This window comes from Carlito syrichta, unplaced genomic scaffold (assembly GCF_000164805.1).
Source record: "Carlito syrichta isolate Samal-C Ts95f unplaced genomic scaffold, Tarsius_syrichta-2.0.1 Scaffold103344, whole genome shotgun sequence".
In the NCBI taxonomy this organism is placed as follows: domain Eukaryota; kingdom Metazoa; phylum Chordata; class Mammalia; order Primates; family Tarsiidae; genus Carlito; species Carlito syrichta.
In genome coordinates, this window is record NW_007047440.1 from 24,529 (window position 1) to 42,047 (window position 17,519).

Genomic DNA, 17,519 nt, shown 5'->3' on the forward strand with positions numbered 1-17,519 from the left:
TTTTAATCCTGTAAGGTCTTTTAAATCAAAGTAATGTTCTTTGTCTTTCTACTTGTAAGTGAAATTTTACTAATTTCTTATAGTTTTTTTTTGTGTGTGGGTTAGTGTATTACTGTGTATTATATACTGAATATTACCTGTTATTTACTTAAGCAGGTACCTATCCAACAATGAGGCCACAGTTTTATTTTTATTTTTTATTTTTTTGAGCCCGAGTTTCACTCCGTTGCCCAGACTAGAGTGCAGCGGCCGCTCCCGGCCACCGCAGCCTCGACCTGCTGGGCTCCAGCGATCCTTCCCCCTTAGCCTTCCAAGTAGCTGGAATTACAGGCGCGCGCTACCATGCCTGGCTAATTTTTTGATTTATTGTAGAGATGAGGTCTCGCCAAGTTGCCCAGACGGGTCTCGAACCCGTGGGCTCAGGCAATCCACTCACCTCGGCCTCCCCAAAGCACGGGATTACAGGCTGAGTCACTGAGCCTGGCCGACGCCACAGTTTTAAACAGAAGACAGTAATGTGGACTCCAAGTCCAAACTTGGTGACAATGACCATATTAGAACCCCTTGTTATTGTAAATATATTATTCAGTTAATGGGTTTTGGGGGTAACGTTTCTGTTTTATTTTAAGCCATTTTATTCTTTTTCCAGCTCTTTCAATCTCACATGGCAATGAAAATGACTTGTATGTCCTCACAAGTATCTGATGATGAACAGAGAGTGAGTATATCTTTTAAATGCATTGCATATTGTTTGTTAAATGCTTCTCTGATTTCAAAATTACTACTCAGAGTACTCACAGGCTTTTGTGATAGAGGCTTCTATTTGTACTTACCTGGAATGAGAATTAACTTTTTTGTTGATTTAAGTGAAAAACAGACAATGGATTGAATCGTTGAGTGTCCAAAATATTCCTATTCTAGTTTACATTAAGCAAGTTTTTTTCCTCTTTCTTCAGTTGTTATATGATTTTTGGTTTTTTGTCTTTGACTTTATACAGATTAATACTCTGAGTGCTTCAACAACATTTAGTAGAAAGACTAGCACTGCTTTTGCCAGCACATTGCAGAATGTGGTGGGTGCATAAAATCACAGAGTGCAGGGACCGTGGACAGTCTGCTAGATGCCCTCCTGGGGTGAGCTTAGACCTGTTGCTTTCCAGCCGTCTGCATGTGCCTGTCTTGCAGGGACAGTTTTTGGTGATTCATATTAAATTTTATTTAAGGGGGGGTAAATTGAATTTGGTGAAAGAGATGAGTTTTTAATTTTAACAAAAGAGAGAATTGCAAATACAAATATGGGTAATTCAGTGAGACTGAATAATTTCCTTTCCTTCTGTGCCCCAGTAACTGGAGTCTCTCATTGCTTTTCCCTCTTCCAAGCTCTTCGTGGTTTTGATAAATCTTAAGTTGACTATCAAACTACTGTTCTTTTGACCTTTTTTCTCTTACTAGTATCAACAGTCTGTTCTATCTTCTCACAGAACTTTTAATTTACTCCTAATCTGCCTTCTAATTCATTGCTTTGCTGAGACGACTGTCAGAGTCACTAGTGATCTTTAGTGACTGATCCACTGGGTGGCTGTAACTTAGTCCTTTTTGTCTGTGCTAAATTGTGCCCACACCCTTGTTTTTGAAATGCTTCTTTTGTTCCTGTGACATTAAAATCATGTGGTTTTAGAACCAGAAGGGAACCTAGAGGCCATTTAGTTCAACTTTTATATAATAAACGTATGCTTATTGGACAGAAAATGGTAAGTGTTCTAACCTTAAACACTTTCATAACTAGGAAATGCCGTGCTTCTCCACTCTCTTTTTGAAAAAAAAACCCAAAAAACCATCAATATACCATGGTACGTGACGAGAGGGGATTCAACAGGCACAAAAGAGAATGTGGCATACAGCAAGTCCCCTACATGTGAACCTTCAGGCTGTGAACTTTCAAAGATGCAAACATGCACCTGCATGTCCAGTCATATTATTTGGTTCACACATCTGGCATGCATTGTCATGTGTGTGGAAGGTACCATACTGTAAGATTAAAAATGTTTTCTTAAGTCGGACGCAGTGGCTCACGCCTGTAATCCCAGCACTTTGGGAAGCCGAAGCAAGAGGATTGCTGGAACCCAGGGATTTGAGACCAACCTGGTAAACTTGGCGAGACCTCATCTCTACAATAAATCGAAAACAAAATTAGCTGGATATGGTCAAGGCAGCAATAGCTGTAAGTGTGCCACTGCACTCCAGCCTGGGCAGCAGAGTAAGACCCCAACTCAAAAAGAAAAGTTTCTTTTATTTTTGTGTTTGTTTTTTATGTATTATTTGTGTAAAAGGTATTATGTATTATTTGTGTAAAAAGTATTATAAACCTATTATAGTACAGTACCATATAGCTGAATGTGTTAATTGGGTACCTAGGCTAACTTTGTTAGACATACAAACAAATTGGACTAACATATACATTCTTGGAATGGAAGTCATTTGTATCTAGAGGGCTTACTGTGATTCTGTTGCAGCATAGCGAATTATCATACATTTAGCTGCTTAAAACAGCACCTGTTTATTAGCTCACAGTTCTATAGGTCAGAAAGTCAGGAGGCCCATCTGGCTTCTGTGCTCTGGTCCCATGCTCAAGGGGTCACCGGCTGGGTTCTCATCTGAAGGCTCTTCTCCCAGACTTTTTCAGGTTACCGGCAGAATTCACTTCCCTATTGGCTGGGGCTTGCTGTCAGCATCTAGAGGCCATTCTGTCCTAAAAATCAGCAGGGGAGAACTGGCATGCAGAGTACCCTCAGGCTTCGGATTTTTGACAACAAGTACCCTTTCAATGGCTTCCTTTGTTAGGTTGGGCCCTACGGGATCATCCCCCTTTCTAAGGTTGGCTGAATTGGGACCCTGATCACATCTATAGAATCTCTTCTCAGCAGCACCTAGGCTCGTGTTTGGTCGGATAACCAGGGGAAAGTATCTGTGCACCAGGGGCCATCAGTCTAGGGGCCATGTCAGAATTCTCCCACCACATGCAGTAAAAGGCTAGTTTTCCTTACCCAGCCTTCAAGTCCACTCCTTGCTGGTAACTGCTCTCGGTGGTAGTCTGTCAAAACCCTTTGAGACGTTTCCATTCATGTTCCTAATTATGTAAAAACATGAATATGTGTAAAATACATATATGTGGGTATATATTTTTCCTCAAATCACAGTAAAATATGTCACTGTTTGGATACCTATCTTTTGAGACTCATCCATGTTGTGACATGTATCAGTAGTTTAGTATTCCTTTGTGTAGACATACTAGTTTATCTCTTAACCATTTATTGCACGTTTTGGGTCGTTTCTAGTTTTTGATCATTGGGAATAAAACTGCCGTGCACATTTGTGCTTAAGTCCTTGTGTGGACATATGTTTTTAGTTATCTTGGGTACCTCCAAGTGGGATTTTTTTGGTCATAGAGTAATGCTTGTTTAACTTTACAAGAAACTGGCAAAGTGGCAGTTTTCCAAAGTGGCTGTATCATTTTGTGGTCACACTAGCAAATTTATCAGCATTCCACTTATTCCTCATTATCTTGAACACTTGACACTGTATTTTAGCTATTTATTGGGTATTCAGTGTCATCTTACAGTTTTAATTCACATTTTGTTGATAATTAATATTCTATATGTGCCATTTGTTTTTCACCTTCTTCCCTGCCTTGTGGCTTAATCAAGCATGTTTATGATTCCATGTTACCTCTGTTAGCTTACTAGCTATAACTCTTTGGTTTTTAAAATTTTTTAAAGCAGTCATCGATCTAGACTTTAGTTTATCACACCCAGCCTTCACCTTCAAATAATGTAGCACTTTATGTGTACTATAAAGCCTACAACAGTATTCCTCCACTCCCCCTCCCATCTTTTGTGCTTCTACATGTAACCTGCAATACATTGTTTCTATTCTTGCTTTAAACAATTACATTGTAAAGAAATTAAAAACAAGCAGAAAACTCTCTTAAATTTGCCCACATATTTACCTGCCTGGTGTTTTTCACTCCTTTTTTATTCCTTTTTGTGAATCTTTTGTCTTTTTCCTTTCTCTTGAAGAATTTATTTTAACATTTCTTAAAGTGTAGGTCAGCTCAACTGGCAATGGATTTTCTCGGGTTTTGTGTGTCTAAGGATGTCTTCATTTTGCCTTCATGTTTGAAGGATGTTTTAATTGAATATAGACCTCTAGGTTGTCATTTCTTCTTCTTTTGACATTTTATATGTCATTCTGTTGTCTTCCAGTTTGCACTGTTTTTCTATGAGAAACCTGGAGTCATTTTGTGTTTGTTTACTTTCGTGTAATGTGTCTTCCACACATCTTGTTGCTGCTAAAGGTTTTCTTTATGTTTGTTTTTAAGTAGTTTGCTGTGACATGCCTGGATGTGGGTTACTTTGGCTGTTTCCATTTGTAGTTTCCTGAAATTCTTGGATCTCTGACTTTAGGTTTACAAAATTGGACCATTTTCAGTTGCTATTACTTCAATTATTAGATGTCTTTTTCCTCTCTCTTCTCCCCTTTCCCCTTCTCTCCTCTTTCTAACTTTTCCATTTGGTGTTCCAATTACTAGTAGGTTAGACCATTTAATAAGGTCCCACAGATTTTTGAGGCTCTGTCTTATCTTTTCTCTCTGAGAGATTCTTAGCTTGGATAAATAAAGATATTTAGCCTGGATAATAACTATTAAACAAATCTCTCTTCTATTGTTTGATCATCTGTTAATACTATTCAATAAATTTTTCATTTCAGATGTTGCATTTTTCCATTGTAGAAATTCCTTGTGTTGCTTTTTGTTGTTGTTGAGAACTTTCATATCTCTCTCTAATTCTGTCACATCGTTCATTATTTCCATTTTTTTTCTGTAGATTCCTTAGCATGTTATTTATAGTTCTTATTTGCTAATTAAAGAGCTGATTTATTGTGAGTTTTTTTTCTCTTGGCTTTGTTTTTCTAGACTATGAGTTACATTTTTATGCTTTTTTTCCTATTGTACTTTTTAATTGTACAGTAGACATTGTATAGATGGTGGGTTTTGTTTTTCTTCTTCTGAAGAGTGTTGGGTTTTGTTCTAACAGGCAATTATGTTGCTGACTGATCACATTGATCATGTTAAGCCTTGTCATAGGCTTTGTTAGTGAAGTCTCTTTCAGTTGTGCTTTCACTATTGGGGAGCATTTCTGATTCCTAGGCTGTGATGTTTAGTCCTAAACTGTGACCCATGTAGGACTTCAGAAGAAAGCCTGAGGTGTTTACCCAAGACTCTTTAACTTACAGACTTAAAACTCAAGCTCTGTCTATCTTACCATTATGGACTCTTGACAGCTCTGCTTAGTTCCTCCCAATTCCCATTGTCTCCCTGTTGGAATATTTGTATTCCCTCTATATTCTGCAGCTCAGTGGTCAACCTTTTGAGGGATGCAAATTTTGGACTCCCTCCTTTCTGGAATTTTCTAACTCACTTTCCAGGCAACTTGCCTGCACCAGTCTCCAATTTACCTGTCCCCCCAGTAAGACTGTTACTTCCTTCTTGAGTTCTGTCTTCTTTGTGTAGTGATGACACTGGGGCCTGTCCTTGGGAAAGCTGGTTACATGTGCATCTCACCTAGTAGGTCACCTGCCCTCACCCTCACGTGTCTTGTTCCAGCCAGTGTCTGTCTGCCTCTGGTTGTACTCTGTGGCTTTGAAAGGGTTGCTTATCATTGTTATCAGCAGGGGGTAACTTTGACATAAACTACTCTGCCATCACTGGGACCTGAAACTTTATCTATACTTTTGTATTTTTTTTTAAACTGACATTTTAATGTAAAAATTTTTCACGTTAATAAAATTTATTATAAATAGATTCAGTGACCTTAAACTTTCCATTTTGTGAGTGAATATGCCATAGTTTACTTGGATATTTTCCTGTTTTTGGAAATCAAGTATTTTAACATTATAAATAGTGCCAGACTCATTGTATGAAGAGGATAAGAAATTTGTGTTTTGAGGGTCTAGACACAACTTTCTTTTCTACAAATTTTACTTAATCACGTGTATGTTAGATAAAGTGTAATAATCATAAAATCTTTCATTTCTTTGATAAATATTGCTTATCCTTTCAAGTGTGCCTATATCGTTTTTATTTTTTAATTTGCTATCGTTTTTGTTTCTATTTTCCTTTAGAAAAGAGAAAAGATTCGTTCCTTGACTATGTGTGGCCATGTTGGCTTTGAGAGTTTGCCTGATCAGTTGGTCAACAGGTCCATTCAGCAAGGTTTCCGCTTTAATATTCTCTGTGTGGGTAAGTGCCACTTCTTCTTTTTCTAAGTTGTCCCTTCATATTCCTTGTGTTCACTCTTTGTTGTCGTAATCTGTGATGCTTGTGTTATTCATTGGAAGTCATGATCCCGGACTTTTACAATCTGGACTGTTGGTTTTGTTTTTCTTAGCTTTAAACCTTGTGTTTGTTCTTAAACATTTCAGTGCTCTTTTCAGAGTCCTGAGTAACTTAGCATGCACGGTCACTTCTCTGCTCTGCTGATGAGCCTTAGCTTGTCTACCTTCCTTCCTTCCTTCCATCCTTCCTTCCTTCCTTCCTTCCTCCCTTCCTTCCTTCCTCCCTCCCTCCCTCCCTCCCTCCCTTCCTTCCTTCTTTCCCACTCTGTCACCTAGGCTGGAGTACAGTGGCACGCTCATGGCCACTGCAGCCTCGACCTGCTGGACTCAGGCCATCCATCTGCTTCAGACTTCCAAGTAACTGAAACTAGAGGAGTGAGCCACCATGCCTAGCGAACTTTTTGATTTATTGTAGAGATGTGGGCTCAGGCAGTCCTCTCACTTCTGCCTCCCCAAGTGATGGGATTACAGGTGTGAGCCACCATACCCGACAGCATGTATTTCTTTCATGGACAACTTGACCTTTGAAATATTGGGGATCCTTGAAACCACTCTAAAGTTTTACAGTTATATTTCTTCATAGCCATCTCATGCAACCATGAAGACAAAAAGACATACCTTTGTTTCTTTCAGGGGAGACTGGAATTGGAAAATCAACACTGATTAACACATTGTTTAATACTAGTTTTGAAGACTGTGAATCCTCACATTTTTACCCACATGTTAAACTTAAAGCTCAGACATATGAACTTCAGGAGAGTAATGTTCAATTGAAATTGACTGTTGTGAGTACTGTGGGATTTGGTGACCAAACAAATAAAGAAGAGAGGTATGTGTTTTCTCCTTGTAGCAAAACAGTTTTTCTTATTTTAAGACATTTGCCTCCTAGCCTTATGAACTCTGATCTGATTTTTCTCCTATAATAATTTATACCTTTCCTCCCAGACATTAATTTTTTTAGTAATTAAACAATGTTTTCCTTGTTTGCAAATTAACATTTTTCTATTCATTTGTCTAATTTCTTTAGAATAATTTAAACCACATTATTAAAATATGCATTTCAGCAAAAAGTTCTCATTGTTTTCTGCTATGCAGATTTATTATATATTAAGTGATTGGTACTAATCTTGGACTTACCTTGTTGAGGAAAAAAATACAAGACATACAAGTACAACTATATACAGTGGTCAGATACATGATGCATGAATTTTTTGTGAAATTTTAATCAAAATAGCCACTTACATTAAGCATTACAGGAAAGTTTGGATAGTGAAATTTTAATTTATATTTTACCTTATGTTATTATTTCCTAATATTTCCCTTAAGGCATTATAAAGATTGATTATAGAATCTGTATGAGATTTAAACTATGAAAGGAAAAAAATAGATGGGGTAAAGGAGTAATTTTTTGTCATTTTCTTTTTGAAATGTATATACTTTCATTATTATAAGTAATTTTTTAGAGGGAAAGTATTTTGCACAAATTCACTGTGTGACATGTGTTAAAGCATAGCTTTTTCAGCACTGTGGTCTGCCTTAAATACATTTTTTTAATTAGTTAATTTTTTAATATATATTTTTAGAGAGAGGGCTTCACTCTGTCACCAAGGCTGGAGTGCATTGTTGGACTCACAGCTTATTGTAGCCTCCACCTCCTGGGCACACTCGATCTTTCCACCTCAGCTTCACAAGTAGCTGGGACTACAGGTAGCACCACTACACCACATTAATTTTTATTTTTTGTTATTATTTTATTTTGTAGAGGTGAGGTCTCAGTGTGTTGCCCAGGTTGGTCTTGAACTCCTGGCCTCAAGCAGTTCTCTCACCTTAACCTCCGAAAGAACTGGAATTATAGGCGTGAGCCACCACTCCTGGCCTGCCTTAAATATAAAGAAATGTCTTATGTGAATCTTCTGGAATGAGTAATTAGTGGCAATGCCCTGTGACATTTTGGCTTAAATGTTATCATCATTATTATTATTTGAGTTTGATTCGCACCCTGTTACTCAGGCTACTATGTAATCCTTCTGCCTCAGTCTTCCAAGTAGCTGGGACTACAGGCCTGGCTAATTTTTTGATTTATTGTAGAGATGAACTCTCACTGTGTTGCCCAGGCTGGTCTCGAACTCATGGGCTCAGGTAATCCTCTCACCTTGGCCTTTCAAAGTGCTGGGATTATAGGCATGAGCCACCCTGCCTGGTCCTTATTTATAAGGTACATATTAATTTAGAACTGATTAGTGTATATAAATGGAAATATTTTTAAATGAACTTAAACAGGGTGAATATACCTGACTTGCTGAATGAATTTTATTGTATGACACACAATAGGTATAACACAATAGTTACCCACAGTAGGTATAACTTTACATGTGAATTTATTCCTAAAATAAAGTATAATTTGTTTTTTCCCATTAATTTATTTGTTGGATTGTTTTCTACCAGTTACCAAAGCAATACATAGATATAAAATATCAGATAGCTTAGATCAGGCAGGGTGTGATGACTCATGCCTATAATCCCAGGACTTTGGGAAGCTGAGGCAAGAGGATTGATTGAGCCCAGGAGTTCCAGACCAGCCTAGGCAATATAGCCAGACCTCGTCTCTACAAAAAAATTTTTAAAAAGCCCGGAGTGGTAGCGTGTGCCTGTAGTCTCAGCTATACAGGAGGCTGAGGAGGGAGGATCACTCAGGCCCTGGAGGTCCAGGCTGCACTCCAGCTTGGGCAACAGAGTGAGACCTTAACTCAAAAAAAATAGCATAGATCAATTGGAACCCATGCTAGCTTTCTTGGGTTCAGTCTCATTTCTTTCCCCATAGGAGTTACTGCTGTGAATTAGGTTTTTTCCCCCCAGACCCTTTTTCAGTTCTTTTATTTCTTTCTTTTAAAATAAGGTTTAGTAGTGCATAATTTACATAGAATAAATGTACTGATTATAAGTGTACATGCAAAAAGAATTTTGACCAGCATATAGTTTTGCAGCCACCGCCATGACTGATACAGGAAATGGCCGTGGTCTTGAGTGCTTTGCTCCTTGCGTGTTTGAATTAGTGTTTAGCTAGAGCTTCGGGGGGAGCCCTTTCCAGGCTATGTGCTTCCTGCCTGTGCAGCTCCGTCTCCTTGATGCTGTGTCCCAGACGCCAGTGGCCTTGGCCTCCCTGCACTCCTCTGAGTCTCCTTGACTCTGAGCCTGGTCCACCGGGCTCTGCTCTGGGTGCTGTGTCCAGGGATCTCCTCTCCAGGCAAAGAGCCAGGAAGGCCAGAGGCTGCTCAGTAAAGTTCCTTCTCAGCAGTCACAGCTTATACTGCCTGGTGTCCAATGTTTTTGAAAACTTTTTTTTCATCTTTTTAAAATCAGGTTCCTAGTTATTTAAGGTGGGAGGGCAAATCCAGTCCCAGTTAGTCCATTATGATGGCTGGAGACAGAAGGATTTGGTTTTTTTCCTTTCACTGTTAATGTTGACTGTACTGGGTAGGACCTGCTTCTTTTGTTGGAAAGAATGGTGATCGTGGCACATTTGCTTTGCCTGGATCTCAAAGAGAAAGCTATTTTTTACCATAAGCTTTAGGAAAAACTCTCACTGGGTTTTTCCCTCTGCTCTCACACAATAGCAATCATCAACACAGAAGAAGACTTCTGAAACCAAACACGGGGGTTTCTCCCCACTACCAAGTCTCAGACACCAGCTAGGTGTCCTCCATTCAATTCCAACACTGACTACCTGGAGACAATGTCAGATTCCACAGGGTAGGGTCTCAGTCCCACAAGACTACCCACCCCCCTCCCCCCCACTAGTCACAAGTCCCGGCCTCCAGAATTTCTGACTGACCAGCTTCAAGTTGGGCTTCCTACGACTAGTCTTGGAGTTTGATTAATTGTCAGGAGTGGCTCACAGAACTCAGGGAAACATTTGACTCATGCTTACCAATTTTTTTTAAAGAAGTGAGATATAAAATAATTCAGGGTTAGATATACAAATATTCATTATGCGGGTACCCTGATTAATGAGGTGCACCCCCCTTCCCTGGCAGATTTCCCCCTACTACCAATCCTTTTCTTAACAGTATTACGATAATTGTTCAAGGTCCGCTTATGAATGAGACCACGTGATGCTCAGTTCTTTGTTTCTGTGATAGATCATCACTCAGTATTATAGACTCTTAAGTTCATCCAAGTTGCTGCGAAGTTCATAATTTTGTCCTTCTTTATGGCTGCATAATATTCCATCTTGTATATGTACCACACTTTTTTTAAATCCCATCCTCTTTTGATGTGCAGCGCGGTTGGTTCCATGTTTTTGCTACTGTGAACAATGCTGCAATCAACATGCATGCACAGGCATCTTTTTCATAGAGTGATTTGAGTTCCTCTGGGTATATTTCCGGTAGGGGGATTGTGGGTTGAATGGAAGGTCGATTTTTAGATCTTTTAGGAATCGCCAAACTGTTTTCCACAGAGGCTGTATTAGTTTCCACCAACAGTGTAGAAGTTTTCCATTTTCCCCGCATCCTCTCCAGCATCTGTTGTTTTTTGAGTTATTGATGATGGCCATTCTGACTGGAGTTAGGTGACCGGTTTATTCTAAAGGACGTTGCAAAGGATACAGGTGAAGAGGTGTAGGGGGAGGGGCACAGAGCTCCCATGCCTCCTGGGTGCCTCCCTCCCGGAACCTCCACTTGTTCAGTTATCCAGAAGCTCCCCAAACTCTGTCCTCGTGGGTCTTGGGGAAGCTTCACGACATCAGCATTCCCTCCCCCAAGTTGTAGGGTGGGAGCTTTCTGGAGAGGGTCCTAAGACCCATAATCAGAAGGCCAGCAAAGATCAGAGTTCTGTCTTGGGGCCAGCGAAAGGAGGGCAGGGGAAGGTCTGAGAGATTGTTTCTGAGGCCGCCCCCAGACCTGACACATCAGCGATGCAGTGAAAGATTGTGGCAAGGGCTGTGGCGCTGTGAGGCAGGAACGGTGGACGAAAGCCGTTACAGCATAACACCACACCGTGCATGGATGCTTGCTTGGCTTTTGGTTGGTTGGTTTGTTTTTGGTTTCATTGTTGTAGACAGAATAGAGTTCCTTTAGATTTCCAGTAAAAAGTTCTTTTTTTTGGAAATCACTGATGATACAGAATGTTGTAGGTGAGGGTTCTGGGAATGGGGAGCTTGCATTTCTCATGTTTGATTTGAAGTTATCTATCAAATGTATCAAGGTAGTTTCTTTGATTATTGTAACTTCACCCCCCCCCAAGGAACCCCAGCATGATGCCCATAGGCCTAGTGAATGCTTTGGCTCATTCCTACAGTGAATTTTAGAGTGGCCAGCAAAGTTTTAAAACAGGGCTTATTAGCGAGAAGAAGAGAAGCAAAAGGAAGATTAATGGCAGAAAGACCCACCATGGGCGAGTTTCTCAAAAAAGAAAAACGGAACTCTTGATCTCAACCACCAGCTCAGGATAGAGTTAGCTGGTTATTGATATGATAATGAGGTGGAGCAAAGGTACTGCTGCCCTCTCTGCCTCTAATGGGAGGAGGGGTGGCTTTATTAATCATTTCTGTGGATGGGTTGTCCCTTCTGCCTTCAGTGGGAACCTGAAAGATTTTCGGTGATTATGAGCTGAAAGTTTGGTCTGTCCTATTCTTACATCTGATGAGATTTTATTTTGATTGGCTGAGGGGGCAGCGTAGGCTGCTAACTTGGCCTGCAGAAAATGTAATTTTAAAAATTTCTGAATGCTTCCTAAAGCTGACCTGTGCGAAATGTATCTATTTATGTCTAAGCTGTGCTAGCTACCCTGCCTCACTCCTGCTTTTGAGCAGGTTTTTGGTAATGATGCCACTTACTGCCCTGTAACCTGGTTGCAGAAATAAACTCTTTTCTCCCAGTTTCTGCCTTTCATCTTCCATGGACTGTGAGGGAAGCAGCCGTACTGGTTTATCTGGGAACAATACTTTTAACATATTTTTTGGGGGGGGGATCTTATGGAGAAATTGTGATTCCCTGACTTTCTTCAATAAGGTGAATTATAGTAACAGATTTTCTTTTTTTCTTTTCTTTTTTTTTTTTTTTTGAGTAGGAGTCTCACTCTATTGCTCAGGCTAGAGTACGGCGGCATGCTCACAGCCACTGCAGCCTCTACCTGCTGGGCTCAGGCAATCCTGCCTCATCCTTCCAAGTAGCTAGAACTACAGGTGTGCCTCCAAACCAGGCTATTTTTTTTTTTAACTTTATTGTAGAAGCCCAGGCTGATCTTTAACTACTGGGCTCAGGCAGTCCTCTCACCTCTGCCTCCCAGAGTGGTGTGTGCCCGGCTTATAGTAACTGATTTTTTGCTGGTAAATTAACTCAAAATTATAAATTCTATTCTAAGATCATAATATAGTATTCTTTTTATATTATGCTTTGCTTGTTTTTTTTCTTTTAGTTGTGTTCATAAATAAGATTTTTACCTGTATTTTCCTTTTATACTGTTCTGTCTTTTCTTAAAATCAAGTTTGTGTTAGTCTTCTAAAATTATTTAAGAGAGTTTTCATTCTTCTCTTTTCTGGAAAGCTTTGTATAAGATTAGAATTATTTTTCCTTGAACTGTTTGATAGAACTAACTAATAACCATCAGGGCCTGGAGTTTTCTGTCTAAAAAGATTTTGAGGTTTTGAGTTACTAGATTTTTAAAAACTGTTATAGAGCAATTTCGAGTTGATTCTTTGATACATTATAATTGTCCAGGAATCTGTCTGTTTCATCTAATTTTCAAATTGTTTGCTTAAAAATATTGGTAATACACTTCTAATGTCTTTCAGTCTCCAGACCACCTGTTATGCTATTTTGCCTTTCCTAATATTGGTTATTTGTGCTGTTTTGCTTTTTCTGCTTGGCCAGTCTTGACAAAGCATTGTCTATTTATTTGGTCTTTTCAGAAACCCAATTCTGGCTTTATTTATGCTTTCATTTTTATGATTTCTGTTTTTCTTATTTTATTACATCTTGCTCTTATGCCCATAATTTTCTTTTTGGGGGTTTTGCTCTAACTTCATTGATTTTTCAGCCTTATGCATTTAAGAATGTAAATTACCCAGGAAGCATAGCTTTAGCTACCTCTGGCAAGTTTTGATCTCTAGTACTTTCAATTTTACATCTCCATTTTTTTTCTACGACTTTGCCCAGGCTAGAGCTCAGTGACACAATCACTGCTCGCCAAGGCCTAGACCACTTGAGCTCGGGTGATCCCCCTCAGCCTTCTGACCGTTGGGACTACAGGCGCAAGCCACCATGCCTGGCTGGTTTTTTGATTTTTTGTTAGAGATGGGATCTTGCTATGTTGCTCAAACTCCTGGGCCCAAGCAGTCTTCCTACTTTGGCTTCCCCAAGTGCTGGGATTATGGACGTGAGCCACTGCACCTGGACCACATCTCCATTTTTATTTCATCCTGAAGAACTGACACTTGATTATTTATCCTGTTATGCTTCTGTGTTAAAGTCTGTGCTATTTGGTAGTATAGATACATCAGCTTTCTTATGCATGTTTACTGTATTTTTTTCTATCCTTTACTCTCTTTTTTTTTTTTTTTTTTTTTTGAGTAGGGAATCTCACTCTGTTGCCCAGAGTAGAGTACAGTGGCATGCATATGGCCACCGCAGCCTCTACCTCCTGGGCTCAGGTTATCCTTCTGCCTCTGCCTTCCTAATAACTGGAACTACAGGCGCACACCACCATGCCTGGCTAATTTTCTGATTTATTGTAGAGACATGGTCTCGCCAAGTTGCCCAGCCTGTTCTTGAACCCCTGGTCTCCGGCAATCCTCTTGCCTCTTCTTCCCAAAATGCTGGGATTACAGGCACAAGTCTCTGTGCCCAGCAAAGGCATTTGGTAGCTTTTTAAAAAATTTTTTTATTTTTTAAAATTTTTTTAGAAGCAGGGTCTCACTCTGTTGCCCAGGCTGGAGTGCAGTGGTGTGATCATAGCTCACTACAGCTTTGACTTTCTGGGTCCAAGTGATCCTCCTGCCTCAGCCTCCCAAGTAACTGGAACTACAGGCATGTGCCACCATGCCTGGCTAATTTTCTGATAATTTGTCTTGCTGTGTTGCCCAGGCTAGTCTCAAACTCTTGGGCTCAGGCAGTCCTCTTCCTTAGCTTCCCAAAGCGCTGAGATTACAAGTGTGAGCCTCCGCTCTCACCACTATCCTTTACTTTCAACCTTTCTGTGTACTTGTGCCTTAAGATGTGTTTGTTGTTGAGCATAATGTTTTCTTTTTGAAAGCTGTCTGACAGTGCTTATCCTCTAACTGAGCATTTAGTCCAGTCACCATTAAGGTAGTCACGTTTAGGTTTAAATCTACCACCCTATTTTGTGTTTCCTTGTTTGTCCTGCCAGTTGTATTTCTTTTTCTTTTCTTGCCTGATTTCTGTTCTCATAGTTGTTATCCTACAAATTATAGCATATAATATTTCACTTAATCTAAGTTTAAGATCAGTGTTCATACTTCTCATTGATAATATAAATATTTGACAATGAAATGGAATTTAACAGTTAAATAAGTAGGAGAGGGAAACCAAAGGTATTCTGTAAGTTTAAGAGAGGTGATGGAAAAGACTAGAAGGGTCAGGCAACTTTCTAGAAATCGATTTGTTGAGTACCTCAGCAGTACAGGGAACTGGTCCATTGTAAGGATGCAAGGATAGTTACAAAGGTGTCCAGGGAATTTGCCATGGGAACTATTTGCTGTTGTTTTCACTTGGAAACCCAGATTGGTTTAATGAGAATAGTCAAGAGTAGAAAGATAAGCTGAAAGGTAATGATACAGCATATCAGAATGAAGTGGAATCTCACATGCTAATAGTGAAACGTATTGGCAAACACGCACTGACATGCACTGACTTGATGTACATCTTGAAGGAAGGATGGTGGCGTTCTGGGGAGGAGTTACTGAGCCAGGACACTGAGCAGAGAATACAATTGGCCTTTCCTGTGTTGATAACTAAGTGAAAATAAAGCCATGCAGCATTGCTAGTTAGATACTTTCACCTGTTGTGTGCCTTTCCTCTGTACTACGTTAGTGCTTTTCATGCCTACACATCTGTTTTAAGAGCCAAGGAGTCAGGAATTTGACTTACATAGCTTTTTGGGGGGGCAGGGGTTGGAGTCTCACTCTGTTGCCCGGACTGGAGTGCAATGGCACGCTCACAGCTACCTCAGCCCCAACCTGCTGGGCTCAGGCAATCCTTCTGCCTCAGCCTTCCAAGTAGCTGGGACTACAGATGTGTACTACCATGCCAGGGTTAATTTTTATTATTTTATTGTAGAGATGAGATCTCACCATGTTGCCCAGTCTGGTCTCAAATCCCTGGGTTCAGGAAACCCTCTGTACCTAGCTTAAATGTCTCTTAAATTATTGATTCCCATGCCTTCTCTCGATTAGTTAAATAATAAATCATGTACTAGTTTGGTTACAAATTAGACTGCTAGCCTCTTTGAGCAGTCTAGCATGTGTGTGGATCTTTGCCAGAAAGGGATCCCGCATGTGCATAAATGTGGGAAAGAGTCAATGTGAACTCAGTATTTTTTCAAGCACAGGTTGTCCTGATGGTTTTGGGAGTACAGGTGATACCCAGCATGTGAATTTTCAACTTTACAATGGGTTTATTTGGACATAACTTCGTCTTAAGTCAAAGAGCATCTGGATTTAGAATGGTTCAACTTAACAATGTTTTGACCTTACAGTGAGTTTATTGAGGCATTAAATGCATTTTCTTTTCTTTTTCTTTCCCTTTCCTTTTACTTTTCTTGAGACAGGATCTCACTATGCCACCCAGGCTGGAGTGTAGTGACGTGATCATAGTGCACTGCTGCCTCAAACTCCTGGGTTCAAGCACTCCTCTCTCCTCAGCCTCCCAAGTAACTAGGGCTAATAGCATGTACCACCATGCCTGCTTAAGTCTTTTGTTTGTTTTTTGTTTTTTCTGAGTCGGAGTCTCATTCTGTCACCCAGGCTGGAGTGCAGTGGCATGCTCATGGCCACTGTAGCCTCGACCTGCTGGGCTCAGGCAGTCCTTCTGCCTCAGCCTTCCAAGTAGCTGGAACCACAGGTGTGTGCCACCATGCCCAGCTGATTTTTTGATTTATTGTAGCGATGAGGTCTCACCAAGTTGTCCAGGCTGGTCTTGAACCCCCTGGACTCAGGCAATCCTCTCGCCTCGGCCTCTCAAAGTGCTGAGATTACAAGTGTGAGTCATCGCGCCTGGCCTAAGTTTTTAAAAATTATTTTTTGTAGAAACAGGGTCTCACTGTGTTGACCAGGCCTCCCAAAGTTCTGGGGTTACAGATGTGAGCTAGTACAGTGCCCAGCCATTAAATGTATTTTTGACTAAATGATATTTTAACTTAGAATGGGTTCATTGACATATAACCTTATTGTAAATTACAAAATGTCTGTATTACTTGTGTGTATGCATGTTCTACTCATTGTTTTGTCCCTAAAGTTATCTGTTTAGCATAGGTATTAGCTGTTTATTAATTGGTGAAAATTCATATCTCAAACTTTAGGAGTTGTACAAGTATCTTTATAAGGTAGCACAGAAAAGTTGTATTAAATATTTAAATGTATTTTCAGCTACCAACCAATAGTTGATTACATAGATGCTCAGTTTGAGGCCTATCTCCAGGAGGAGCTGAAGATTGAGCGTTCTCTCTTTAACTACCTTGATTCTCGCATCCATGTGTGCCTCTACTTCATCTCACCCACGGGCCATTCTCTGAAGATACTTGATCTCCTGACCATGAAGAACCTTGACAGCAAGGTGTGTTGTGGAAAGGAACTAACTTGTCATACTCTAACACTTGTTTTGAGACTGGTGCGGTGGCTTACACCTATAATTCCAGCACTTTTTTTTGGAGGTCCGGGTTGAGAGGCTAACTTGAGCCCAGGAGTTTGAGACCACCCTGGGCAACATGTGAGACCTTGTCTCTACAAAAAAATTTTTAAAAAAAATTAGCTGGATGTGGTGGTTTGTGCCTGGGGTCCCAGCTACTCAGGAGGATCGCTTGAGGCCAAGGTGTCAAGGCTGCAGTGAGCCGGGATTGGGACACTGCACTCCAACTTGGGAAACAGGGTGAGACCCCCCCCACCTTTATTA

General features: G+C 40.2%; 1 protein-coding gene across 5 annotated transcripts in view; it reads left to right on the top strand.

Annotated features, from left to right (window-relative positions):
• The first annotated feature begins 649 nt into the window (after positions 1 to 649).
• SEPT10 (septin 10) overlaps positions 650 to 17,519 on the top strand; it is a 38,247-nt gene continuing 21,377 nt past the window's right edge. For 4 of the 5 annotated variants that reach the window (XM_008065370.2, XM_008065378.2, XM_008065384.1 and 1 more), the window contains exons 1-4: positions 652 to 718; positions 6,181 to 6,298; positions 7,027 to 7,222; positions 16,997 to 17,183. In XM_008065370.2, the coding sequence (XP_008063561.1) occupies positions 665 to 718; positions 6,181 to 6,298; positions 7,027 to 7,222; positions 16,997 to 17,183 (555 nt within the window). In that variant the 5' untranslated portion in view covers positions 652 to 664. Of the gene's footprint in view, positions 719 to 6,180; positions 6,299 to 7,026; positions 7,223 to 16,996; positions 17,184 to 17,519 lie in introns of all 5 variants that reach the window. The other variant, XM_021715974.1, reaches the window with a different exon arrangement.